Below are 27,836 nucleotides of genomic sequence, written 5' to 3'. Positions count from 1 at the left end.
GGTATGGAAATGGTTCTCTGCTATATTTGATTTCGGTAATGGTTGGAAATGTGATAACGTTTCTTAATCGGGAATATGAATGGTTGGTATTTGGAAACCACGGATCGGTAACGGATGGGGAGGTTGATGAAATCTATGGGTGGAATTGGTAAACAAAAATATGAACAAGAGTGGTATGGAAATGGTAACGTTTGAAACTGAAATGCAGCTCTCTAATGCTGGCATACTAAGAATATTGTCACGGTCGGGTACTCTAGATGGCGCTAGCCTTGCCATTTTAGAAGGCGCTAGTGTCTCTGCCATACCCGGAGAGTATAAAAGCTCTCCGTAGAGAAGGAACGAGGGTCGTTCTTTGCCATCGCTAAGGGTAGACACTGGCTGAAAAAGCCAAGCTCCCTCCCGGTAAAGCTCAGAGAGACAACGGTCGCAAAGACCGAGCCCCGAACCGAACCTCCCTTGCCCTTTAGGCCTAACGCCGTATTTTTTACATTAGCTGTTTCTTAAGTTAATAATATCAGAAGCCGATTAGGCTTTACACATAAAGTACGTAACATGTGCCTGGGGGAGCTACACGATATTCTCTAAGCTCCCAGGAAAGAACCTCCCTTTACGCGGAGGTAAATAGTTCAGTAACGCGGCTCCTTCGGATCCATCCAATCCTTCCGCCTAAAGAACCGATTTACCACGTACCTAAATTCGAGAACTAATATAAAGACAGAGTAGGGTGTCTAAAATATTCTTTAGATAAAACTATTCACAATACCAAAGATTATTTGGGAGTAAGGAACGAAGATCTTATCAATCTGGGTAGCTTTTGCTTGGACTATTGCCGTGTATATGTTTTTTTACGAGGAATGTTTTCTGTTCTCGCGGCTACGGCGAGCCCAGCCGTCGGCGGCTCGGGAATCGGGATACCGCCGATACCTAGCCAAGGCTTAGTGTAGTTTTCGAGTCTACTATTATTCGCAGAGCTATTTTTCTCTTGCATTTAAAAAATTCATATAATATTTAGTTGAAGACTTATTAATTGACTCGGAAATGTTCGGTTTCAGCTTTAAAACATTGATTATATTATAAAGACTACCGAACGATACCGCAAATTAGCCACCCGAGCTTCCCAATTAGGTCGACGGCGAGGTCGAGTCGAGGTCCCATGCATGAAAATAGTAATAGCCGTCGCCGATTGGTCTGGCATTAAAGAGGTTATCTACGGTTAGGGGGCTCATGATTGGTTAAAAGCTTTTTTGTTCGTCTGCTTAGTTTTAACTTCAGGAATGTCATGAAATCCATGGCCAAAGCTATACAAAAGTGGGACTTACGTACTTTATGTGTGAAGCATAATCCGCGTTTGATAATATGTATAAGGGAGCTAACATAATATTATTATTAGCTCATGGTTGTTTATAGTTGATTTTCCCAATAAACTCAGTTTTATTTCACTCCTACGTCTGGTCATTTTTACCCGTGGCAATATTGTTGAAATTTACGAGAGGATATTGTTTACACGCAAACCTAATTGTGAACGTAACTTTCAGTAACGCTTGACTAATTTATTATTTTAACACCTGCAGTTGTTTATCAATAAAGAGAAATGGTTCCACTTTCAGGTAAATAAGTGGGTTCTCTTGCCTCGGAGAGGTAATATTTCTGTTTCCAAACTTGTTCTACACTCTAAGAAATAGAGGTGTAAGTCTACACCTTTTTAACTCTTTTTGATGGTGCTAAATTCAACACCATTTCCAGTGTTGGTTTACAACCCAAAGGGTGTTAAATTACACACTCTAAGGTGTTCTTTAACACCTTTAAAATTAGTTTATATGGATCGAAATTTGACACCGTTTCAGTTGTTCCTTTACACCCCTGAAAGGATTTAATAACACTTTTAAGCAATGGGTGTCAAAGATAAGAGTGTCGCATAAAACCTTTAAGAGTGTCGCATAACACCTTTAAGAGTGTCGCATAACACCTTTAAGAGTGTCGCATAACACCTTTAAGAGTGTCGCATAACACCTTTAAGAGTGTCCCATGAAACCTTTAAGAGTGTCGCAAAACACCTTTAAGAGTGTCGCAAAACATCTTAAAGAGTGTCGCTTAACACCTTTCAGAGTGTCGCAAAACACCTTTAAGAGTGTCGCAAAACACCTTTAAGAGTGTCGCAAAACATCTTTCAGAGTGTCGCTTAACACCTTTCAGAGTGTCGCAAAACACCTTTAAGAGTGTCGCAAAACACCTTTAAGAGTGTCGCAAAACATCTTTCAGAGTGTCGCTTAACACCTTTCAGAGTGTCGCAAAACACCTTTAAGAGTGTCGCAAAACACCTTTAAGAGTGTCGCTTAACACCTTTCAGAGTGTCGCTTAACACCTTTCAGAGTGTCGCATAACACCTTAAGATTGTCGCTTAACACCTCTCGGAGTGTTGCATAACACCTTTAAGAGTGTTGCATAACACCTTTAAGAGTGTTGCATAACACCTTTAAGAGTGTTGCATAACACCTTTAAGAGTGTAGCATAACACCTTTAAGAGTGTTGCATAACACCTTTAAGAGTGTTCCATAACACCTTTAAGAGTGTCGCATAACACATTTAAGAGTGTCGCATAACATCTTTCAGAATTTCGCTTAACACCTCTCGGAGTGTCGCTTAACACCTCTCGGAGTGTCGCTTAACACCTTTAAGAGTGTCGCTTAACACCCTTAAGAGTGTCGCTTAACACCCTTAAGAGTGTCGCTTAACACCCTTAAGAGTGTCGCTTAACACCCCTCGGAGTGTCGCTTAACACCTTTCAGAGTGTCGCTTAACACCTTTCAGAGTGCCGCTTAACACCCTTAAGAGTAGTAGGAAATTTCTCACGTGCAGAACTATACCCCTTTAAGTTAGTGTATTTCAGGAGTGAAGTGTGCTAATGGCTAACTTAATATGCATTAAGTCAGCCATTTGATCATCTTAAAATGCAGTGTAAAATTGCATGGAAAAATCGGTAAATTTTCCCGTATTAAACCTTCTGAAAAAAGGCAGACAGTTTGCGATTTGTACAAATGCAATGGAAATTAAATTGGTTTTTGAGGCCATAATATTCAGGCAGTAGATTTAGACGTTCTTCTTAAATTTAATAATCTCTTTTCACTAAGAGTTTTTCGAGCACCAGAAACGCGTTTAATCTAATTTACTCTACAACATTTACAAAAGCAAAACCCTTTTTGTACTCTAATTTTTCTCAAAATGATGATAAAACATGTCAAAAAAGCAAGTGCCCCACAAGTTGGCCTGTCAACACTAGACTAGAGGTCTGAAAATGGTCTCTACATGGTTTAAACTTAAACATCATACCAGTAATAGTTTAAATTTAGGTGTATTATGGTTTATTTTTTTACAAAGGAAACGTGCTATAGAGAAAAATCTATCCCGTTTACCAGTCCCTTTAGAGATACAGAGTTCATGACGCTACTATTGATATTACTTCAATCCTAATTTTTTTAAGAAAAAAATACTAGCGTTGTGGTTTTAAAACCTAGAACCATCAGAGAACATTTGATTATTGCCAAAAGGAGATGATCTAAAAGGACATAGCTTTCCAGCCTAGGAATGAGGGTAATGTGTGTCAGGTTATCTCTAACGAACGTCTCATCTCGAATGTTCCTAAAACCTGATATCCCAAGGCTAGGCCGAATGTATTTACTGTAGAGTAAATGATAGTTGAACACCCAAAGTTTTTCTCTACTAACATTTTTTCTCGGCGCCAACTAACATCAGCCGCGGAAAGCTGAGTCTCACTAAAAAAATTCCACCCCCCTTAAAAAAAGGTACGAATTTTTACGAAACTTGTGTTGAGCTTTTCGGCCAATAGAGACGTAGATCCGCTCGCGTAGATCTTAGGCGATCGGAGTTTACGTTATGGCGGAGCAAGTTAGGTTTAAATGTATTAATTTAGAAATAGATAAAGGGCTCTCAAAACAAACTCAGAGTATTTCCGTGCCAGAAAAATATAATTCCGTCGGCTTCTAATTATGTCGAATTAATCACCCTCTTTAAAAACGTTTGCACTCCACACGATACACCATTGCTATAAAAAACGCAAACACCGTGCACTTGGATGAACCCTCCATGCTTGAACTTACTCGGATAAAAAAATTAACCCCACCTGTTTAACTTCACTCTCCACCGCTGTGGAGCGCTGCTTCAAAAGCTCGTTCTCGGTCGTGGCCGATATTTTAGAAATTTTATCTCTCCATTCACGCGAGCTCCGTTGGGAACTTTAAAAAGCTTAACGTCAGAACTTTCAGACACAGAGGCTACGGCAAAAAATCTTACATAGGAACTTGGTGTAAGATTATTCTACTTGTGTTATTGCCATAAGAGAAGCAAACACAACAGGGCAGGGCTGCCATCGGAGGTGGTTTCCCTCACATCAAGAAGCACCGTTAGAGGCAGTGGGAGTTGGCCAGCCTTCCGCGTGTAGTGACCGGGGCTTCGTCTGGTGTTGCCTAATGCCAACATTAATTAACTAAGTCTATATTTATTCAAAACCAAGGAAATGAATATATAAAAATCATCAAAAGCTGAACTAAATATAGATGGCGCAACAAAGAAGGTTAATTTAATGTTAAGTGTACACGGCGCCCACACTCTTCCTAAAAGGCTCAAAGTGCTGGGCTTCGGTTGAATAAAAATGTTTTAGAAAACCCTAATAACAACAAAATTTATTCTGATCTAAAATTTCTTGCTTCTGCTGATATAAATTTGAAATACAAACAAAACTTTCATTAAAAATCCATTAAAATCTCAACAATTTACTGTAAATTGTTTATTTCCCCCGATTTAAATATAAGTTTATCCTTTTAAGCATCATTTTGCAATAATATCAAAGGATATGTTATTGATTATGGCTTATTTCACCTTTCTTTTATATTTAGATAAGCTAGCAAATCGTTAAACAAGGTATCCCTTTACTACTCTATTATTATCGGAGATATATTAGCATTATACACACTCAGTAAGTGCCGTCTTTTGACGCTATTTCGTACTTTGGTAAAGCCGAACTAGGCGCGGGAGTTCGGTTAAATGGTACGTCCCAAGGTTGGTTTCCATTGTAAATTCTGTTCAAGGGTAGGGAAAAAACACGACCATCAGAGAAATATTTTCATTATTGGTAACTCTTTAACGTTAAACAACCAGAAAACCTGACCTTGTAACTTCGCCAACATTATTAATTCAGGCCTATTTCGACAATTTTTTTCGGTACCCTTTAATTCGCCGAATGCGTCCGCAAGGGGCACGCTTTAGAACCTAAATTTCCCGCGAAATTTGAAACGCAGCAAAACTTGGCGTGAATATCCATATAGTAGACGATGGTCATTCTTTTTTTAAAGGGCTGAGGGATGAGATTAGATAATAGAACATCAAGAATTATTAGATTTTTAGGGATGGAATCGTTGTAACTTCTAAATATAAAATAAGGAATTTAAGAATGAAAAAACCCTTTCTATTCGTTAATTTTTCTAGTAAGCTTTTTATTTTATCTCATTAAGAGTGTCGCCTAACACTATTAAGAGTGTCGCCTAGCACTATTAAGAGTGTCGCCTAACACTATTAGGAGTGTCGCCTAACACTATTAGGAGTGTCGCCTAACACTATTAAGAGTGTCGCCTAACACTATTAAGAGTGTCGCCTAGCACTATTAAGAGTGTCGCCAAACACTATTAGGAGTGCCGCCTAACACTATTAGGAGTGTCGCCAAACACTATTAAAAGTGTCGCCTAACACTATTAGGAGTGTCGCCTAACACTATTAGGAGTGTCGCCTAACACTATTAGGAGTGTCGCCTAACACTATTAAGAGTGTCGCCTAGCACTATTAGGAGTGTCGCCTAACACCGTTAAGAGTGTCACCTAACACTATTAAGAGTGTCGCCTAACACCGTTAAGAGTGTCACCTAACACTATTAAGAGTGTCGCCTAGCACTATTAAGATTCTCGCCTAACACCGTTAAGAGTGTCGCCTAACACCTGTAAGAGTGTCGCTTAACACGTTTAGCAGTGTTTTATAATGGTACAATACCGCCTGATTACCAATTTCTTAGTTATTTTATTTAAAGGAAAAATATGTTCTTTCATGAATATCATCTTTAAATAAATGTTTAACAAATAATTTTTTACTCTAATATTCAAATATTAATGGAAATAAAAGACCTTATTTAAAAAACCAGCCATATTATAAATTTCCATGTTTAATTTCAAAGGGTGTTTTTAAAGTGTTACTTTACACTGTATTTACACCTTAAATTGGCCACAAAAACTCAAGGTAATAAAAACTCTCTTTTGGGTGTTTTTACGGTGTAAAAAAAAGAGTATTCTAAATTTACACCCTTTTAACACATTTTCAACACTTCGATTTCTTAGAGTGTAGTCTACTATGTGGTGACTCCTAACGAGTTGCTGGTAAACCATGAAAAACTAATCGTTCTTTTGCTATATCTGCACTCTAAGAAATAGAGGTGTAAGTCTACACCTTTTTAACTCTTTTTGATGGTGCTAAATTCAACACCATTTCCAGTGTTGGTTTACAACCCAAAGGGTGTTAAATTACACACTCTAAGGTGTTCTTTAACACCTTTAAAATTAGTTTATATGGATCGAAATTTGACACCGTTTCAGTTGTTCCTTTACACCCCTGAAAGGATTTAATAACACTTTTAAGCAATGGGTGTCAAAGATAAGAGTGTCGCATAAAACCTTTAAGAGTGTCGCATAACACCTTTAAGAGTGTCGCATAACACCTTTAAGAGTGTCGCATAACACCTTTAAGAGTGTCGCATAACACCTTTAAGAGTGTCCCATGAAACCTTTAAGAGTGTCGCAAAACACCTTTAAGAGTGTCGCAAAACATCTTAAAGAGTGTCGCTTAACACCTTTCAGAGTGTCGCAAAACACCTTTAAGAGTGTCGCAAAACACCTTTAAGAGTGTCGCAAAACATCTTTCAGAGTGTCGCTTAACACCTTTCAGAGTGTCGCAAAACACCTTTAAGAGTGTCGCAAAACACCTTTAAGAGTGTCGCAAAACATCTTTCAGAGTGTCGCTTAACACCTTTCAGAGTGTCGCAAAACACCTTTAAGAGTGTCGCAAAACACCTTTAAGAGTGTCGCTTAACACCTTTCAGAGTGTCGCTTAACACCTTTCAGAGTGTCGCATAACACCTTAAGATTGTCGCTTAACACCTCTCGGAGTGTTGCATAACACCTTTAAGAGTGTTGCATAACACCTTTAAGAGTGTTGCATAACACCTTTAAGAGTGTTGCATAACACCTTTAAGAGTGTAGCATAACACCTTTAAGAGTGTTGCATAACACCTTTAAGAGTGTTCCATAACACCTTTAAGAGTGTCGCATAACACATTTAAGAGTGTCGCATAACATCTTTCAGAATTTCGCTTAACACCTCTCGGAGTGTCGCTTAACACCTCTCGGAGTGTCGCTTAACACCTTTAAGAGTGTCGCTTAACACCCTTAAGAGTGTCGCTTAACACCCTTAAGAGTGTCGCTTAACACCCTTAAGAGTGTCGCTTAACACCCCTCGGAGTGTCGCTTAACACCTTTCAGAGTGTCGCTTAACACCTTTCAGAGTGCCGCTTAACACCCTTAAGAGTAGTAGGAAATTTCTCACGTGCAGAACTATACCCCTTTAAGTTAGTGTATTTCAGGAGTGAAGTGTGCTAATGGCTAACTTAATATGCATTAAGTCAGCCATTTGATCATCTTAAAATGCAGTGTAAAATTGCATGGAAAAATCGGTAAATTTTCCCGTATTAAACCTTCTGAAAAAAGGCAGACAGTTTGCGATTTGTACAAATGCAATGGAAATTAAATTGGTTTTTGAGGCCATAATATTCAGGCAGTAGATTTAGACGTTCTTCTTAAATTTAATAATCTCTTTTCACTAAGAGTTTTTCGAGCACCAGAAACGCGTTTAATCTAATTTACTCTACAACATTTACAAAAGCAAAACCCTTTTTGTACTCTAATTTTTCTCAAAATGATGATAAAACATGTCAAAAAAGCAAGTGCCCCACAAGTTGGCCTGTCAACACTAGACTAGAGGTCTGAAAATGGTCTCTACATGGTTTAAACTTAAACATCATACCAGTAATAGTTTAAATTTAGGTGTATTATGGTTTATTTTTTTACAAAGGAAACGTGCTATAGAGAAAAATCTATCCCGTTTACCAGTCCCTTTAGAGATACAGAGTTCATGACGCTACTATTGATATTACTTCAATCCTAATTTTTTTAAGAAAAAAATACTAGCGTTGTGGTTTTAAAACCTAGAACCATCAGAGAACATTTGATTATTGCCAAAAGGAGATGATCTAAAAGGACATAGCTTTCCAGCCTAGGAATGAGGGTAATGTGTGTCAGGTTATCTCTAACGAACGTCTCATCTCGAATGTTCCTAAAACCTGATATCCCAAGGCTAGGCCGAATGTATTTACTGTAGAGTAAATGATAGTTGAACACCCAAAGTTTTTCTCTACTAACATTTTTTCTCGGCGCCAACTAACATCAGCCGCGGAAAGCTGAGTCTCACTAAAAAAATTCCACCCCCCTTAAAAAAAGGTACGAATTTTTACGAAACTTGTGTTGAGCTTTTCGGCCAATAGAGACGTAGATCCGCTCGCGTAGATCTTAGGCGATCGGAGTTTACGTTATGGCGGAGCAAGTTAGGTTTAAATGTATTAATTTAGAAATAGATAAAGGGCTCTCAAAACAAACTCAGAGTATTTCCGTGCCAGAAAAATATAATTCCGTCGGCTTCTAATTATGTCGAATTAATCACCCTCTTTAAAAACGTTTGCACTCCACACGATACACCATTGCTATAAAAAACGCAAACACCGTGCACTTGGATGAACCCTCCATGCTTGAACTTACTCGGATAAAAAAATTAACCCCACCTGTTTAACTTCACTCTCCACCGCTGTGGAGCGCTGCTTCAAAAGCTCGTTCTCGGTCGTGGCCGATATTTTAGAAATTTTATCTCTCCATTCACGCGAGCTCCGTTGGGAACTTTAAAAAGCTTAACGTCAGAACTTTCAGACACAGAGGCTACGGCAAAAAATCTTACATAGGAACTTGGTGTAAGATTATTCTACTTGTGTTATTGCCATAAGAGAAGCAAACACAACAGGGCAGGGCTGCCATCGGAGGTGGTTTCCCTCACATCAAGAAGCACCGTTAGAGGCAGTGGGAGTTGGCCAGCCTTCCGCGTGTAGTGACCGGGGCTTCGTCTGGTGTTGCCTAATGCCAACATTAATTAACTAAGTCTATATTTATTCAAAACCAAGGAAATGAATATATAAAAATCATCAAAAGCTGAACTAAATATAGATGGCGCAACAAAGAAGGTTAATTTAATGTTAAGTGTACACGGCGCCCACACTCTTCCTAAAAGGCTCAAAGTGCTGGGCTTCGGTTGAATAAAAATGTTTTAGAAAACCCTAATAACAACAAAATTTATTCTGATCTAAAATTTCTTGCTTCTGCTGATATAAATTTGAAATACAAACAAAACTTTCATTAAAAATCCATTAAAATCTCAACAATTTACTGTAAATTGTTTATTTCCCCCGATTTAAATATAAGTTTATCCTTTTAAGCATCATTTTGCAATAATATCAAAGGATATGTTATTGATTATGGCTTATTTCACCTTTCTTTTATATTTAGATAAGCTAGCAAATCGTTAAACAAGGTATCCCTTTACTACTCTATTATTATCGGAGATATATTAGCATTATACACACTCAGTAAGTGCCGTCTTTTGACGCTATTTCGTACTTTGGTAAAGCCGAACTAGGCGCGGGAGTTCGGTTAAATGGTACGTCCCAAGGTTGGTTTCCATTGTAAATTCTGTTCAAGGGTAGGGAAAAAACACGACCATCAGAGAAATATTTTCATTATTGGTAACTCTTTAACGTTAAACAACCAGAAAACCTGACCTTGTAACTTCGCCAACATTATTAATTCAGGCCTATTTCGACAATTTTTTTCGGTACCCTTTAATTCGCCGAATGCGTCCGCAAGGGGCACGCTTTAGAACCTAAATTTCCCGCGAAATTTGAAACGCAGCAAAACTTGGCGTGAATATCCATATAGTAGACGATGGTCATTCTTTTTTTAAAGGGCTGAGGGATGAGATTAGATAATAGAACATCAAGAATTATTAGATTTTTAGGGATGGAATCGTTGTAACTTCTAAATATAAAATAAGGAATTTAAGAATGAAAAAACCCTTTCTATTCGTTAATTTTTCTAGTAAGCTTTTTATTTTATCTCATTAAGAGTGTCGCCTAACACTATTAAGAGTGTCGCCTAGCACTATTAAGAGTGTCGCCTAACACTATTAGGAGTGTCGCCTAACACTATTAGGAGTGTCGCCTAACACTATTAAGAGTGTCGCCTAACACTATTAAGAGTGTCGCCTAGCACTATTAAGAGTGTCGCCAAACACTATTAGGAGTGCCGCCTAACACTATTAGGAGTGTCGCCAAACACTATTAAAAGTGTCGCCTAACACTATTAGGAGTGTCGCCTAACACTATTAGGAGTGTCGCCTAACACTATTAGGAGTGTCGCCTAACACTATTAAGAGTGTCGCCTAGCACTATTAGGAGTGTCGCCTAACACCGTTAAGAGTGTCACCTAACACTATTAAGAGTGTCGCCTAACACCGTTAAGAGTGTCACCTAACACTATTAAGAGTGTCGCCTAGCACTATTAAGATTCTCGCCTAACACCGTTAAGAGTGTCGCCTAACACCTGTAAGAGTGTCGCTTAACACGTTTAGCAGTGTTTTATAATGGTACAATACCGCCTGATTACCAATTTCTTAGTTATTTTATTTAAAGGAAAAATATGTTCTTTCATGAATATCATCTTTAAATAAATGTTTAACAAATAATTTTTTACTCTAATATTCAAATATTAATGGAAATAAAAGACCTTATTTAAAAAACCAGCCATATTATAAATTTCCATGTTTAATTTCAAAGGGTGTTTTTAAAGTGTTACTTTACACTGTATTTACACCTTAAATTGGCCACAAAAACTCAAGGTAATAAAAACTCTCTTTTGGGTGTTTTTACGGTGTAAAAAAAAGAGTATTCTAAATTTACACCCTTTTAACACATTTTCAACACTTCGATTTCTTAGAGTGTGTGTTTTTCATTAAAACAACTCATAAACTACTTACCTTGATCAATTATCAATAACTTCTGGACAACTTACCACATTCAATTAACTTATAATACGGATATATATGTTATAAACTTCCTTAAAAATTAAATCGAAATATTTATGGCTCCTACTACCAAAACTCCGGAGTCTCTCTGACCTTTCTCGTGGAAATCACTTTGCCATTATTGAGCGTGTTTAGAGCCTACCCCTGTTTTCGAGTGAGCAAGTTGTCATTTAATTGTATGGACGCTCGTTAACACCTCCAAATTGTGTTTTCGACTTTGTTAACGTATAACAATCATTACTTCTCTAGGATACAGTTGTTGAATTGCGAAAAGTTGTACTAATGAAGCCGTTCATGTTTTGACTTTTATATTGCAACGGCAGGGTTCATTAAAACTGAGACCATTTTAACACAGATGCACTGGAATGATGAGCTAAAACACCCGTTCTTCTAATGGCATCTTCTGTCATCGCCTCTAGTGGGAGAGTCCAGAAAAGTTTCGACTCATAGATCATGTTATGGCAATGGTTTGAGTCGAAAAAGTTTCGATATTGGTCGCGGCGTGGCGCTAGAGAGGCGCTGCCCTAAAAGAACCACACGCCGTATCTCCATTCCAGTCTGTCTTAGATTAAAATTATGATTGGTGAAACCAGAAGTAGGATAAGGGACTAGAAGTATTGAGGTAACCTAATTCTTCACTTGGCGCAAGTGAATATTCTAGATATCACACCAACGGTTGGCCCTCTGGTAGCGGTTTCTGAGTTTTCCCTCCAAAACGTGACACGCTCGCGGAGGTAGACGGCCGAACTAGATTTAAGCACCCGCTTGGTCCGTGTTCCGCGGCTTTTAAGTAGAAAATATGCTAAGAACCCTGAACACAGTGAAACAAATATGAATGGTCTTGTCTTTTGAGACTTTAGCGTGATAAAAACTTCAAAGTTTTCTCCGAACTTACTGAGTTACTATCATAACCATGGCAACGCTCCAAACACATCAACCGACTTATCGAGCCATTCAGTACATAGTCGCTTAATTGCTGAGTTTCCATGGCAACGCCGTTAATCAACCTCTCTTCTTGATCGTGGCTTCTATCATCGAGAATAAGCAATTAGTCAATTAGTCAGTTAGTCAGTCGTTCCACCTTTGGAAGCTCATTCAAAATTATGTTTTTGACCCCACACAGATAGGTATGGAAGCAATAGTCCGCCAAGCCTTATTGATATGGTTTGATTAATGAAATAAATCTATTCAGTTCATTGTGAATTTCACTTTTGGCTCACACCGATCCGTTGAAGCCTCTTTAAGAGATCACACATACCGTACCTACATGTTTTTGTAGGTAACGCTTCTGGTGGAAAATAAAACGTATTGGTATAGGCCTACTGTGACTCTTGAGGTCCCATTATCGTTTGGTTGTCGTTGTGTTCTGTAATGTTCTTCGGGGAGGAAATTTTATTGAGCTATTAGGTCTTTTAAGGTTGCAAAAGGAACTCTTGTGCCCAGGACCCTTTTGTAACGCAACTCTTACATTTATCTGGGAAGGGTTTTGGTTAAAAAAGTATTTGCGGACTGCAAAAAATAATTTAATAATATGCGAAAGAAGCAATAATCGTAATAAAGAGGTAAGTATGTTGTTTTATTGAGCAAAGTCAAAAGTTGAACGAAAATATTCTTTTTAATTACAAATTTAAAAGTATTTCATTTTTGTACGTATAATTACATCTATCAATAAGAATTAATTTAAAATTACCGACATGCTTAATTTGATTTATTTACTTTGAAATTTCGAAAGTAGGTGAGTGAAATTATTATTCCATTCGCCTTGAAGCGTTTTTGAATCTTCCCATGAAGACGGTGGACTTTGTGCGTTGATGATACAGAACGTAGAGGAAAGGATGGTCAGCTCGGAATTCAACTGGTCGTTCGCTTGAGATCACGAGAGAAGTAGGAACCATATGGACTCCTGTGGCCGCTGCGGCTTCTGCCCCGTCTTCAGAAACATCGATGGTGGCCTTCTGGACGACTTTACTCACTTTGACAGCTACGTCGCGAGTAATCTTGGTAAACTCTGCGTCATCTCTGAAAATCTTGGTCATTCCCATCTTTTTCAGAGTCTCCTCCAGATTTAAGGAACTGGTAAGGTTGAATTTAGGGATGGCGACGTTGACTTCCCTTAGCTCGGCATTGTTAATTGCGTGGTCAATCTTCTCAGCCGTTAACGATTCTTCAAGATCAGCTAATTTGTGTCCGTCTCTCGGAAGGAAGATGGCTAACTTCATTTCTCTTCCCTTGTAATTCATAGCAAGAACCCTGGCGTTGATACTGGGGTCCTCGAAGTACGGGAAGTTGTCTCTTTGCTTCATCAGGGTGACCGTGTCCGCGCTGTTAACGTCATCGTTGCTTTTAAATCGAGAACCATCCTCGTTCTTTCTTTCGTCAAACTGTTTGTCCCATGGTGCTTTGAAATAAATCGCGTTAACCAAAACCGTTAAAACGCTGTCATCCAATCCGTCGAAAAGTTTTCTGATTTTGTTGTTGGTTCGATCCGCCACCCACTTGTTGATATCTTCAGCGCCGTTAGTTTCTTTCAACTCCTTGACTTCGGCTTTAAATACGTCCTTGACGTCCTTCCTGAAGTCGTCTCGTACATGGATCCTTTCCTTGATCCAAACGGAATTCGCCAATTCCAAAGTAACGTCATCTTTAGAACGCAATGACTCAAGCAGCTTACGATATCCGTTTTCAACGTTGTTCAACTTCAGTCCAAATCTGTCATATTCTAAGCCTCTAAGTAGTTCCTTGTGGGTTTCAGTTGTTTCGGGGGAACCTTGAAGTAACACGCTGAGGATGGTGGAGACGCTGATGGGCGAACATACGAGGTTTTCCTTTTCTTTGCTCAGATGTTTGTACAATTTAACAGCGAACTCATTGTTGGCTTTCGATACCTGATTGCCCGAATGTTGAGCTTGAGCTGAAACTGCGAGCGTTATTAAAAATGCTAGGCAAAACACGGGATTCATGGTTTGTTACTTTTAGGGACAGTTCTGCTATACTAAATGTTTAATCTGAATTCGGGTTTATTTATATTCTTTTTGGATTGCTCTAGTACCTTATCTAGATTTTTGGAATTTTGGAAAGCAATAGTTGAGAGATCATTCGACGGCTCTGATTCTTTTTAAATTTATTTCCCAAAAGTTCTCAAACTTTTTATGGAAAAAAACACGATTTTTATAGTTCAAGATATGAAGTAAAGTTCATATCTGTGTAGGTTGTGTTTCAGAAATGCTCGTAAATAAGTAACGAGTGTGAGAAAGAATTTGTACGTCAAGTAATTGGCTTTTAATAACGGGTCACGTTCGTCATAGAAACAGAACTTTCTATAATGATAACTTTCTGATGGGAGTGGTAGATTAATCGAACAAAATATTCCGGTTTACCAAAATATTTTCCGTTTCAAAATATTTTCAAGTGTTTTTAAAGTGAACGTGAAGGGTTCTTAAAAATTCATTTTATTCCTTTTAGAATGATAAAAGAAACTGAAAAATCCGAAAAAATTATTACCAAAACAGTTGCGCCTATCTGAAATAAAATAAACTATTTTTACTAAGTTTTTCCTATTAAATTCCGACCGAAGTTCTCATTGGTCGACGTTTCATTCAACCATTCGGGGTGCGTTTGGAAAAGTCTAAGCAAACCCAGCATCTCTTTTCGAGTCTTTTCCCTGCAAGTTGCGTTCCTTCCTCGGTTTCCTTGAAACTTTTACCAAAAGTATATAGAATAAAAACAAAAGGTAAACTTCGTTGAAAGTTGGTCACACCGGAGATGTAATATTAGAAGCCCTCCTTTACCAACAGAATAGTGTCGACCCCTCCCCCTCTGCGTATGATTACCTTCCCGACCGTAGCACAGGGAACAAGCCGTGAATAGGCTCATAAGTAGTAGTACCAAAAATCTAAGTTTGGATCGCCAGCATAATACACTACTTCTATAAACCTATGACGTCAAAAAGCTCTTCCCTGATTGGTTAGTTCCTGTAAGCGGGTTACATGAAAGGCAGGGAATTGTTAATGAAGTGTACTTTTGTTTACTTTTTATATATATTTACTTTTTCTTTCAATTGTGTGAGTAGAAACGTCACACCCTCTTAAGTCTTACCATCATTTTAGCATCCATATTGGTGCATTTCAGATTTCTTCCTGAATTCAACCAACTAGTGTGACCGTTTAAACGGTGACAGGAATCTTAGCTCACCCCCAACAGACATTTTGTTCCGTAAATTTTGTAAAATGTTTGAATTGATCATTTCGAATAATTTAGATTGGCAACTTTTAAAATCGGTTACAAATCAAAAAATTTTAATTTAATTTTTCACACTATTTTATGATTCTAATGCGAATAAATTCAACTTATAAGAACGCTTCTACTTCCCTTTAATACTTTTGTTTGTGATTGTTTTTCTTCGTATATATATACAAGATTTTTAAGGACAATTGGATTTTTTATTAAAACTTATATAACATAAAAACAATATTCAATCCAGTGTATAAACGATTGGCAAGAACATGTTGATTTGTAGATGACCCCTTTTGACACTGAAGTGGTCAGTACATTCTAAGGATCAAGGAAACTAAGGTTTCAGGCCTCCCAAAATCGACTTTCAAAACGAGGACCAAATAGACTTGAATCGTTTCACACATTCCTAATTTCAGAGTTGTTAAAAAAGTGGGAAAAACCGGAAAATACGTTTAATGTTAATTAAAAATACTCAAGTGGGGTTTCTATTAACCTACTTTAGGTCTTTAAACACTTTTGATCCTATTCAATATTATAACATTTATTGTTGTTCAAACAAACAAACTGAAATCCGCTTTCGAGTTATTAACAGTTGCTAACATGAAAAGTAAAATCTTTTGGTAATATTCTGGTTTTCAGATATATTTTTTCTTATTAATCTAAATGTTTTTATATTTATTTCTAATTTATTATTATTATTTTTTTTCACTTAAAGAAGAAAAAACCGCGAAAAAATGTTTTTGCCACCCGGTTTATACCTGAAGAAAAAGCGCTGTTTTCCATTTCGTTCAAACTCCTCACAGTCTAGTTCCGATGTCAACACATAGTTTTCCTGTCTCCGATGTACTTATGATGATTAATGGCGCGAAACACATCACCAAAGGCGAAAGTTCGTGTTTTTAAAGCTTTTTCTTCTTTTTAGCCATATCGTAGTATACGATAGGCTCTTAGTTTGACCCGAGCCGTCGTAGTAGTAGTAGTAGTAGTGGCCGGGGTTGTCGCTTCGTTATCGTCAGATTTTAGCTTAAAAGGAACTTTATATTACCACAACCCACCCCTAGGGGTTACTGGGCTCGGTTAGAGATTTAATTTTAATTAAAATTTTTTCAGGTTAGACCCGGGATTCGAACCCGAGCCGCTGGTTTAGTAGACAAACATTCTACCCACTCAACCATAGAGACTTGATAGAAACCTCGAGTTTTTTATTATTTATTCTTATCTCTTAAATGTCGGGGTGATGTGGGGTGGGGTACCTCTTAATCTGTGGGGTCGGAAACTTTTGAATTTTTATCTGTGGGGTCGGATACTTATGAATTTGTATGTTTGGGGTTTTTATATATTTTTTTTATGTTTGTGCTAATTAAATAGATAACGATCTTCCCCGTTTCCTACCTCGCTCCTTATGTGTTTCGTTCTCGTTCGGTAGCTATTGTCATCTATGTTATGTTTGACTGGAACGTTTTGGCGGTTAATTCAAATGTGGGTTTAGATAGAGCTAACATAGTGTTAAATGGGCGTTATGCGTCTGATCATTTTAGCATTGCTAAAGGTAATTCGAGGGGATAATCACTAAAATGCGTAATCACTATAACTAAACTTTCTCTTTCAAAAGTTTCTGGGCATAAGTCCTTGTTAGAAATTTATAAGATGCGATAAGTGTGCATCGGCATAAGTCTATGTTGTAAACTCATCGAGGGGATTATCACTAAAAACTATCTGTTCTTCGATTCGCCGGAATATTAGAATTACAGCATAAGTAAATTTATACGGTTATAATTTAATCACTGTTTAGAGTAGGGAATCGAGGGGCTATTCACTCTGATTTTATGCACGGTAAATCATTTAAGCATTGAAAAAGATAGCGCTATTCACTCATTAGGGTAAGGTATAGAGGGGTTATCCACTCGTTAGGGTAGGGTATAGAGGGGCTATTCACTCGTACGATATGGCTACTATTACGAGCCCTTGGGCCGTCTTGTTTATTTATTAAATTTATGCTTAAAATTAGAGTGTCGTTTAAATTAAACAATTGTAAGGTTTTGGTAGTCTTAAACACTTGAATTAAGTTCTAGAAGTTTGTTTTAATTTTCGAAATTGGATTATAAATAGTCAATTTGAAGTGTAGTCATTTGGTGAAAAACTTTACCTTCTATCATTGGTCCCAGGTTCAGTGACTAAAGCAACAAGGCAACGTCATAACTGTGTCGTTTTCTTTGTGGTGTAGCCAAAGATTATTTAAACCGATTTTTTTCTAATTCTTTAACAAAGTTACTTATCAAGTTATTTATTCCATTAAGAAGAATTCATTTAAAAATTTAATAACCGAATTATACACTACTAGTGGTCGGCATTTGGATAGGATAATATCTGTTTGTTTTATCTTTATTCATAATTTGAAATTATCCACGGGAAGTCTATGATTAATGCAATGTAATCACGAATAATTATCTGATTATTATCCATGGATTACTGATTAACCAAAATTCTGTGGATTATCTTGTCCAAACGCCGACCACTATACACTACTATCCAATTAAATTATATGCAAATTTACTGGATCAAAATTTTAAGTTAAGGAATATTTTCTAGGATTGGTAATTAGACGGCAGTGTACCGTCCCATGAACAAGATGGACTGAGTTGGCTTATGAAGTATGGCATACATGAAAGGATGATTTGCTTTAAACTCAACTGGATCATCGAAGAAACCGAAATGGGCGGTCCTCAAGCCGACAACGAAGGCTGTAGCCGCGCTGGCTTCGGAACCTTCTTCGTTAACTTCTAAAGTTGCTTTTTGCAAGGCCCTCGTCACCTTGATTGGACTCTTTGGTGAAATTCCAGTTAAGTCAGCCTTATCCGTGAAAACATCTCTTAAACCCAAAGCTTTCAATGGTTCAATTAAATCAATGTTAGATTCAACTTTAAACTTGGGTAAGGAGAGATGCACCATGTTCTTATAAAGTTTCCTAGTGGCGTCCAGTATGTCACCGACACTCATTTTTCGTTCCATTTCGACAAGCGTGGAACCTTTACGAGGTAGAAAAACAACCATACTGGTGTCATATCCTCTGTAAGGTAGTTCAAGTACTTGAGCGTTCAAAGCCTCGCTTTCTCCGTAATACATTCGTTTGCGCGAGTTCATGAAGGTAGTGGGTCTCTCTTGAACTTCGTTGTTTTTGAAAGGTTCCACAGTATTATTGGCCTTTTCGAACGCGGTTTCCCATTTACCTTTGAAGTATATCGCGTTCAAAAGAATCATAACGGTGTCCCCGGGAACATCGGATAGCAAACTGGGGATTTTGTGGTTGGTTTTGCCGTCAACCCATTGGTTTACGTCCCTAACAGCTGTTAACAGATCTAACGGTCTCTCTTCAGCGTTGAAAATCTTTGTAAGTTTCGTCTTGAAGTCTTGTAGAACGTCGAAGGTTTTGTGGACCCAAACTGAATTGGCCACTGTTAATTCGTGTCCATCACCTTGCCGTAACGCCGTCAGCATTTTCATGAACGCCCCTTCCATGTCCTCTTTGCTTAGATTCCTCAAACGACTTGCCACCCGTATTTGGTGGGCTGTAGCCCCATTTGCGCCTTCCAAAAGCATGGCTAAGACGGTAAGCACGCTGAACGGTGAACTCACAGTGTTTTCACCGTTTTTAAGTACTTGTTTGTAAAGCGCGATTGAGAAGTCGTTATTAGCGATGGTTAGAGACCGCAAAGCTTCCTCTTTTTCCGGTTCGCCATACAATATCGCGGGTGTTGACAAAGTCACCAAAGTAAGGCAACCGAATACCACGAACAACCACTTCATTATTTAAATTTAAATTGAAGACGACTGAAATATTTGATTATTCCCCTTTAACTGCTGCAATTTGAAATGACGTTTCTAAATTAAGCTTCCTCGCATTTATACTAATGATGGTTGAAAAAAGGCCGCGTAAAAACCAGCACCACGCAACAATGGACAACCTTCCCGTACCTGCGTCACTCTGTAATGGTTGTGGTAAAAAGAAATAACTCTTCTTGGAATAACTTAGCAAGGCCAAACACATCCTCGTCTATTACGACATTGTAATTGCGGTCTCGAGTACGAGACTTGTATACTGTTTCGTTCCCCCTTCCAGTAACTGCGCTCGCGTAATGTAATAATACGGGGGAAATACCTTGGCTCTCTCAGCGGGTTTATAAGTAGATACACGGTATGATAAAAGTAAAGAGACATAAAAAAATTAAAAGCAAAACCGGTCCCGGAACTCTTAAAAAAACTAATTCCTTGACACGCATTATTATTATTATATACTCACTTTTGGAAAAAGAGATTGTTAAAGGACTGGTGGCATGCAGTCTTTACGAACTTGCTATCCCAGTGCATAAGTGATAATATGATTAAGTTGGGGAGCTGTACACTTATTATTTTAATTGGAGGCCATCTTGTAAAATGGTAGCTGTTATGTGGGATCGCTGAGTAGCCACGAAATGAAACATCCGGACTTATAGAACTTCAATTGATTTGACAAACGTTTTACATACGTGTTAATGAGACTCTTGTAGGCTATATAATATTTAGTATAATGGCGGCTAAAAAAGTAAGTGAAAGATCAAGACTTCCTGAATATTAATTGAGTTGAGAAAAGGTTTGCATACGTGTTAATGAGATTCTATTGCAGATTTGTATAATTTTTGTTTCAATCGGTAGCCATCTTGTAAAATGGCAGCCACAAAAGGGAATGAAACATCCGGACACCTTGCTTTTCAATTAATTTGTATACAGTTTCATTGCGTCTTAGTTTATGATTCAAAGGAAGTGTAAAAGATTTTATTTAATCGTCTGCTACTGGAAGCATATGGCTTTAGCATTGCTTGTTTTGTAGGTGTTGGGCTGGGTGACTAGCGCCTCACAGAATTTTATATTACAAATTTAAGTTTACCCTATCAGCAAGTGGGGTTCGCCTTTCTCGCTGGGCTCCATAACAACTATTTCTTATACTGATTATAATCATAAGTTAATAAGATATGTTCCATAAGTAAGACACTACCTGTACTTCGTAATGCTAGAGACTTACAGCTCGAGCTAGTTCGAGAACGACAAACGAGAATTGGCTTCACTCGATTTTGCAGTCCATCTTCCCATTTAGTCTATACTGAGCCTTTGACAGCGCCTCACCAGGCGTCTCTTTACGAGAATCTATGACCTACGTCACTTCATGACAAGCTCTCACTAATCTGTGACAATCTTATGGAACATATCTTATGAACTTACGTTATAATACAACATTGATCATGGGACTATCTCTTTAAATACACTGACAGTACACGTACATGAATAAAAATATGATTTCTAAAGAAACACCCTGATTCTATTATCATTATCGAAATACATTTATATTCTGGAATTTAAACGTGACTTTCTTATTTAAATGGCATTACGTATGTACATGATGGAAAAATAACTGCGAAATTATTAGTGTCATTCCACGTATTAGATACATATTTCTAATTAGAATGCTAGGTTATTAAGAAGCAATTACAATTACACAAGTTCAATTCATAGGAATTTTATAGTGTTTATGATAGACACAATATTGGCGTATGTTTATAATATTTCTAAAGTTTCTGAGAAGTACACCCTTTTTGAAAAAGAAGCCGCAAAATGTTCAGTAGAATGTCCTATTTTAAAAATATTATTTTGCCATAATTAATCCTTTAATTTAACGATTTTTAAACAGTTTTGATTCATTAATATGACGCTACCAAGAAGTGATATCTAGTTTATTAAGGAGAAAGTTTAAGATGCCTAAGTATTCGCGCGCCATAGTCCCAGTCCCCCTTTCAAAATACAAGGGAGGACGTAAAAGGAGGCCAGGCTATTTCGCCTCTCTTCAGTCGGAAACACGTAATTTTCGTCATTCGCGTCACGCTGATACGTGGTTTTCAAGAATCAATGAGATGCTGGTTGTAATTTAGAGCCAGGATTAACTTCGGACCTACGTTTGGACTGGATATGTGGCGAACTTATACCTTTTCCCTAATAAACTAGATATCACTTCTTGACGCTACCTATACTTTGTAATGTTAGAGACTTACAGCTCGAGCTAGTTCGAGAACGACGGAAGCGAGAATTGACTACACACAGTTTTGCAGTCCATCTTCCTATTTAGTCTGTACTAAGCCTTTGACAGCGCTTCACCACGCGTCACTTTTACGAGAATCTATGACGTTTCACCGACTTCATGACAAGCTCTCAGTAACCATTGACAAAGATAGGTTATATTGCATATAATAAACTATACAATAATCGAAAATATCAACCATGTTTTTCGGGGGAAGATAAGACAAATTTGGTCCGAAGTCCGTGGCTAGGAGACTATCTTATTTCTCGCAACAGACGTTCACAGTTCGATCGGACAGAGCAAAATGCAATGCCAGTTCAAAATAAAATCTCATCGATGAATTATTTTACTTATGCTGTTGTGATACTAAGTGGCACACCCTTTTTTATGAAAAAGTACAACTTTATTTTATCTTAAAAACATTTTGACAGTATCAAAATTTTCATACATTCCTGGTAATCTAGGTTGGAAACCATTGTTATTGTGTTTTATAAATTATTTACTTTTTTACTATGCTTTGTCATTAAAAGGTGCAGATTTAGAATATCGCCCCATGAACAGGATGGCGTCAGTTGGCTTGTGTCTTAAGACAAAGAAGAAAGGATGGACAATTCGCATCACTCTGTATCTTTCAGGAAAAGCTGGACGAAGCCTCGTCAGGGTTCCCGATGTTACAGCGGCTGCTTTACTGCCTGTTTAAAAGAATGTTAAAAAGATTTTTTAATTAAGAAAACCCATACTTTAACAAGTGTATTAGAAATGAAAGCCCATTCCCACTAAGCTTATTTTTTGCCATTGATATTGAATATCAAAAGCCGCGTTTACACGAGACACTTTGGAACCGTTTTCAACCGTTTTGGAAAGGCCTAACACTTTTTAAAAAATAATATTTGCATTTTCTCGTGAAAGATCTCTGGTTTTAACAGCATAATATTTTTTTTGTACATTCCAAAACGGTTTAAACATGGATGAAAAAACTAGTTTTTTTTCCATCCATGGTTTAAAACGGTTTCAAAGTGTCTCGTGTAAACGCGGCTTAATTTAATATCTGATTCAATAATCAGGAATTATGAAATGGACATTGTATGGTGTAGTTTAGAGTTCCATGGAAATAGAAGTGGCTAGTAGAATCTTTATCAGCAGAGTGTAATGATGAAACTTCGAGATGTGGGCGAGTACTGATGTAACTAAGAGGGTTAGGCACGGGGGTAAAACTTTGCCTTTCACCTCGCTTTTTAACGCCTGCGCCGTAAGTTTGCGGGATCGAGTGCTCAGAGATGGCAATGGATCAACCCCTAAGTATGTCCAGATTCTGAGGGTTGCCTACCCCGTTTTTTACATCGACATTCGGCCATGTTGAAACGTCAATAATTAGATTTGTTACAGACTAAATAGGAAGATGAACTGCAAAACCGAGTGTAGCCTATTCTAGCGTCTCTAGCATGCATTACGAAGTATAAGTAGTGTCATACTAATGGACCATATTTTGTAAACTTATGCTAATATACAATTGCAAAAACTGCTTCAACTCTATCAACTAAAGGGTCACATATTTTTTATAAAATTAGCCTATTTTCCGTCTTGGTAACAACGCGGCCCTACTTAAGTTTTTTATTTGCTTTGGTTTATGATATTGTTGTTTACTTTAAAGCTTATCAGTAAAATACTACTTGAAAAATTCCTATCAGTTCTATTAATCGCGGTTTCATGTGATATGATCATGTTGAAACCCTATAATAGTTAAGAAAAAAATTCCACACATACCTTCTGGTGTTACGTCAATGACTGCTTTTTGAAAAATCTCGGTCACTTGAAGGTGAGAACCAATTCCGGTAAAATTAGCTTTAGCGGTGAATATTTCACCAAGTCCCATATGCGCTAATGGTTCCTGCAAATCCAGTTCACTTTCGACTTTAAACTTGGGCATAATCAAGGACATCTTGGTGGGTTTCAGTTCCTTCATGGCACTTCGCAACTTTTCGGAGGTCATGTGGTGTTCCATTTCTACTAGGGTGGTTCCTTGACTTGGCAACAATATCACCATGCTAGCTTCGCCTCCCTTATAGGGTAGTTCAACAATTTCGGCTTTTAGTTCGTTAGATTCGACGAACGGGAATTGGTCCTTGACTCTCATCATCGTAGTTACCGCGCTTCCGGCGTCGTGGGGAACTTCGTCGTCATTGTCTATGAACCCAGCTGGGAAGGTTCTATTGTCGAACTTTGTTTGCCACGTCCCCTTAAAGAATAGGGCGTTCATCAAGATCATGACAGTGTTGTCTCCTGGTTTCTCCTTCATGAAGTTCTTAATCAAGTTTCCGGTTTTCCTGGCGACGTACTTGTTGATGTCCTCCATAGCCGTTCTACTCTTTAGTTTCATGGCTTCCGTGCGAAATGTTTGACTTACGCGTCTTTGGAATTCATCTCGAATCAACACTGTATCTCGAACCCAGATTGAATTGGAGATTTCCAGTTGATATTCCTTGTTTCCTCTAACTTGTTCGAGAACCTTTTTGTACGCATCTTCAACAAGCCCTGGAGCCATCTTGTCGTATCCAAGGGTGGTCAGAAGGACCTTTTCCGTTAATCCGCGGGTACCTTGTAACAGCATGGCCAACACCGTAGCGACGCTGAACCCGGACATGATCATATTTTCTCGTGGTTTAACCAACTTCTTGTAGAGGTTGAAGGAAAATTCTTGGTTGGCTTTGGACAGTCCTTGAACGGCAACATCGCTGGTTAAATCTTTGTCTTTTCCTTCTGAAGGCGACAACAGTAAGCCGACTATAAATAGGCCGGTCAAGGGTAAAAACAAACTACGGGCGACCATTTTACTCGGTTTTCACTGATTGCACACACCCTGACTCACACAACGTTTAATTTAAAGTGTCGAACGAGATACACGTACAAATTATTCTCTTTATACCCAAATATTTTACCCTTATCTTTCCCAGAGTTAATATAAACCAATTGACGAAGACCACCCTTGCTGACGTCAGAAAGAGGAGAGTTTTTTGCTGGATTTTATCTCACTCTAGTTTGTACGGTTATCTTCTTAACTTCCATTAAGTTGACTATTAATTGAACAAATTTTTTGTTTGAGACTTTTTAAAAATGTTGAAATAGCCAAGATACGATATCTAATAGTATGACAATAGACAAACGAAGTTAACTTTAAAATTGTCTACTTGATTGTCTACTTGAGTGATTAATTTAAACTACAAACAAGTTGGTAAAGCAAAATATTAACTCTCCGAGTCGAGTAGAGGATTATCTACATATTTATTTACCTGAATATGCAACTTTCTAATGCTATTAATTGATAAGAATCTGCGTGCTTCAAAATTAAACTTATGAATTATTCAAGTGTTATAAAAGTTCTATTCAAAAATCATAAGTTTACAAGATATGTTCCATAAGTATGAGACTACCTATACTTCGTAATGCTAGACACTCACTGAGACGCGATAATTGACTACACTCGGTTTTGCAGTCCATCTTTCTATTTAGTCTGCACTAAGCCTTTAACAGCGCCTCACCAGGCGTCGCTTTACGAGAATCTATGACGTTTCACCTTGTTATGTTTCGTGTTTAGTAAAAGTCACAGGTACTTAATTAACGAACATACTTTAATACTGATTGAGTTACAACAAAGATATTGAGAATGATTAATTCACGACTTAGAAAAACGTCTATATAGCTTAGTCTCTTCATTCGCTCTGTCACTCCACATCACTCTGTCACGTGATGTTCATCTTGGAGCGCCGCCTTGCGGTCAATACACAACACTCCTTCCCCCAATAATTGATGGACGAAGTCAGCAAGATATTTCGGAGGGACCCGGGGACGTAGGGAACGGCGAGGAGTAACGGCGGTTGACGCGGAAGATTCGGCATTAGTTGACGCGTCGGATTGAGCAGGTTGAGTATCGCGGGGCGAGTCGACCTGTTGCGAAGGTGATGGTGATCGTGCTGTAGTTGGGGGCATGGAAGGCGTTTCATGCGCGGTTGAGTCAACCCGTTGTCTAATCTGGTCCGCATGTCGTCGAATAACGGTACCGTCCATAGTGGCGGCCCGATATGAGAGAGGACCCGTGGCGTCTACTACGGTAGCTGGGGTCCAACGAGGGCCGGTCGTATAGTTGCGAACATATACTGGATCGTTAGGTGAAAACGACCGAATCTTTGTGTGGGTCTGTGCCGCAGAGGTTACCTCCTGTTGTTTCTCACGCATAGCTTTATTTAAATCAGGGTGAAGACGATCCAATAGCGAAGTTAAGCGGCGATTCATTAATAATTCGGCCGGTGATTTCCCTGTCGTAGTGCATGGAAGTGTGTGCTGTGAGTATAGGAAACGGGCTAATCTGGTTTGCCAGTCGCCACTTATGATTCGTTTGAGAGCCTCTTTGGTAGTTGCCACCATGCGTTCGGCCTGTCCGTTCGACGATGGGTGGTATGGCGCGACGAATACTTGTCGAATTAGGTTCGATTGTAGGAACGTGCGGAATTCTTCCGAAGAAAATGTGGTTCCGTTATCTGAAGCAATGGTGTCTGGTAAACCATGCGTAGCGAAGAGAGTCCGTAGTTTCGCTATAGTGGTCTTGGCGGACAAAGAAGTCACGGGCATAACTTCTAGCCATTTAGAGTGAGAGTCCACAACTAAGAAGAACGTCTGGCCTTGGTAGGGACCGGCAAAGTCTATGTGTAATCGAGACCATGGTTTTTCAGTCCATTCCCAAGGGTGAATTGGTGCCTTCGGAGGGTTCCTACGCGTTTCTTGACACGTGTTGCACGCTTGTACGGTAGTTTCGATCGCTCTATCCAGATTTGGCCACCATACATAACTACGGGCTAGACCCTTCATTCGAACGATTCCTGGATGGGAACCGTGTAAGATTGTAAGAACGTCGCACCGCAGATCCTCGGGAACAATGACTCGACAACCCCAAAGGACGCAATCACGATGGACGCTTATTTCGTGGCGTCTACGGTAGTACGGAAGAAATCGCTCCTCTGGTACGGTAGGTGGCCATCCATTGAGAGACCACAAGGCCACGCGAGATAAGGTGGGGTCGGACTTGGTCGAGCGGGCTATGGTAAGCGCGTCGATGCGGTCGACAGGGACGTTCTCCAAGAGTAGGACTTCGGAGAGTTGCGGGACCTCAACGTCTGGCGTCGCGGCCGGCAACCGACTAAGAGCGTCAGCATTAGCAATTTTGGTTCCCGGACGGTAAACAAGTTCATAATTGTAAGCCGATAAGAGGAGACTCCATCTTATAACCCGTGGTGAAACCATGGGCGGAAGCGGTTTAGTGGGAGTTAACAACCCCAATAGTGGCTTGTGATCAGTGTAGATTCGAAAGTGTCGACCATAAAGGAATTGATGGAAGCGAGCGGTAGCGTGAAACGGAAAAAAAACGGACCCGCGAAGGAAAGAAAGACTCCGTCGCCAATGTTATGTTTCGTGTTTAGTAAAAGTCACAGGTACTTAATTAACGAACATACTTTAATACTGATTGAGTTACAACAAAGATATTGAGAATGATTAATTCACGACTTAGAAAAACGTCTATATAGCTTAGTCTCTTCATTCGCTCTGTCACTCCACATCACTCTGTCACGTGATGTTCATCTTGGAGCGCCGCCTTGCGGTCAATACACAACACACCTCAAGAAAAGTATATGCACTCAAGGACTACTGTGTCGCCATTGCTTTAGTGGCATCTACTAAACCGAACCTTTTACCCCGACATTACCCTTAACCTCTCTCAGCCTAAGTGAATACAACCAATCCAGAAGGGGTAAGAGGTTCGATTTAGCAGACGCTACTAAACCAAGGGTGACGCAGTAGTCCTTGTTTTTAAGACAAATTAAATGCTAATTATTTTGTAATAAGAGATAATTTATTTTTTGAATATTTATCCCTATATATTTAAAAAGGCCATTCTTTAGGGGTATAATGTTATGTCAGCTAAATGTTTCCTTTTAGTGAGATCGGTATCGTAATGAAATACAATATCTATGAATTTCAAAAGTGGTCTGGCAATTTGGGAACACGTGTGCTCCGATTTGCAAATTGCAAACATTATGCTTTAGTGTATCAACTGACAGACTGAAGCGTGAAGTTTAATACCGCTCCCTGGAGAGGTAAAAATTTCAATCTTGTGGTGGTACAGTTAAATCTAGATAATTAAACTGAAGTGGCAGTGCACTTG

At 38.6% G+C, this 27,836-nt stretch overlaps 3 protein-coding genes across 5 annotated transcripts; all 3 read right to left on the bottom strand.

The window, feature by feature from the left end:
- Positions 1 to 12,843: 12,843 nt before the first annotated feature.
- Positions 12,844 to 14,293, bottom strand: LOC149629103 (antichymotrypsin-2-like). Its single transcript, XM_089851496.1, has one exon. It carries the CDS (start codon positions 14,247 to 14,249, stop codon positions 13,038 to 13,040), a length of 1,212 nt encoding a protein of 403 aa, XP_089707622.1. The 5' UTR covers positions 14,250 to 14,293; the 3' UTR covers positions 12,844 to 13,037.
- Positions 14,294 to 15,563: 1,270 nt separating this feature from the next.
- On the bottom strand, positions 15,564 to 20,500 carry LOC149629102 (leukocyte elastase inhibitor A-like). 3 transcript variants are annotated; one of them, XR_016374355.1, is made up of 4 exons: positions 20,160 to 20,500; positions 16,281 to 20,093; positions 16,020 to 16,117; positions 15,564 to 15,928 (listed from the first exon to the last, which is right to left on the bottom strand). XR_016374355.1 is itself a non-coding variant. In XM_089851495.1 (2 exons), exon 2 carries the CDS (start codon positions 19,324 to 19,326, stop codon positions 18,121 to 18,123), a length of 1,206 nt encoding a protein of 401 aa, XP_089707621.1. In that variant the 5' UTR covers positions 19,327 to 20,093; positions 20,160 to 20,500; the 3' UTR covers positions 15,564 to 18,120. The 3 variants fall into 3 exon arrangements, 1 of the variants encoding a protein (XP_089707621.1); XR_016374354.1 differs by having other exon boundaries at positions 16,020 to 20,093; XM_089851495.1 differs by having other exon boundaries at positions 15,564 to 20,093.
- A 1,506-nt stretch (positions 20,501 to 22,006) lies between these two features.
- Positions 22,007 to 24,547, bottom strand: LOC149629101 (leukocyte elastase inhibitor-like). Its single transcript, XM_089851494.1, has 2 exons — positions 23,390 to 24,547; positions 22,007 to 22,317 (listed from the first exon to the last, which is right to left on the bottom strand). Exons 1-2 carry the CDS (start codon positions 24,450 to 24,452, stop codon positions 22,136 to 22,138), a joined length of 1,245 nt encoding a protein of 414 aa, XP_089707620.1. The 5' UTR covers positions 24,453 to 24,547; the 3' UTR covers positions 22,007 to 22,135.
- Between the last annotated feature and the right edge of the window lie 3,289 nt (positions 24,548 to 27,836).

Source organism: Phalangium opilio, unplaced genomic scaffold, assembly GCF_054372755.1.
Source record: "Phalangium opilio isolate 3A_F unplaced genomic scaffold, DU_Popi_V2 ptg000105l_1, whole genome shotgun sequence".
NCBI classification, from domain to species: domain Eukaryota; kingdom Metazoa; phylum Arthropoda; class Arachnida; order Opiliones; family Phalangiidae; genus Phalangium; species Phalangium opilio.
This window is presented reverse-complemented; position numbering and strand designations above follow the sequence as displayed.

What these genes read in the sequence shown, in the direction of transcription:
- LOC149629103 (XM_089851496.1), bottom strand. Translation starts at nt 14,249, where the DNA reads ATGAATCCCGTGTTTTGCCTAGCATTTTTAATAACGCTCGCAGTTTCA.
- LOC149629101 (XM_089851494.1), bottom strand. Translation starts at nt 24,452, where the DNA reads ATGGTCGCCCGTAGTTTGTTTTTACCCTTGACCGGCCTATTTATAGTC. An exon ending in CATTGACGTAACACCAGAAG is followed by an intron (nt 22,318 to 23,389) that starts GTATGTGTGGAA and finishes TCTTTTAAACAG; the next exon opens with GCAGTAAAGCAGCCGCTGTA.
- LOC149629102 (XM_089851495.1), bottom strand. Translation starts at nt 19,326, where the DNA reads ATGAAGTGGTTGTTCGTGGTATTCGGTTGCCTTACTTTGGTGACTTTG.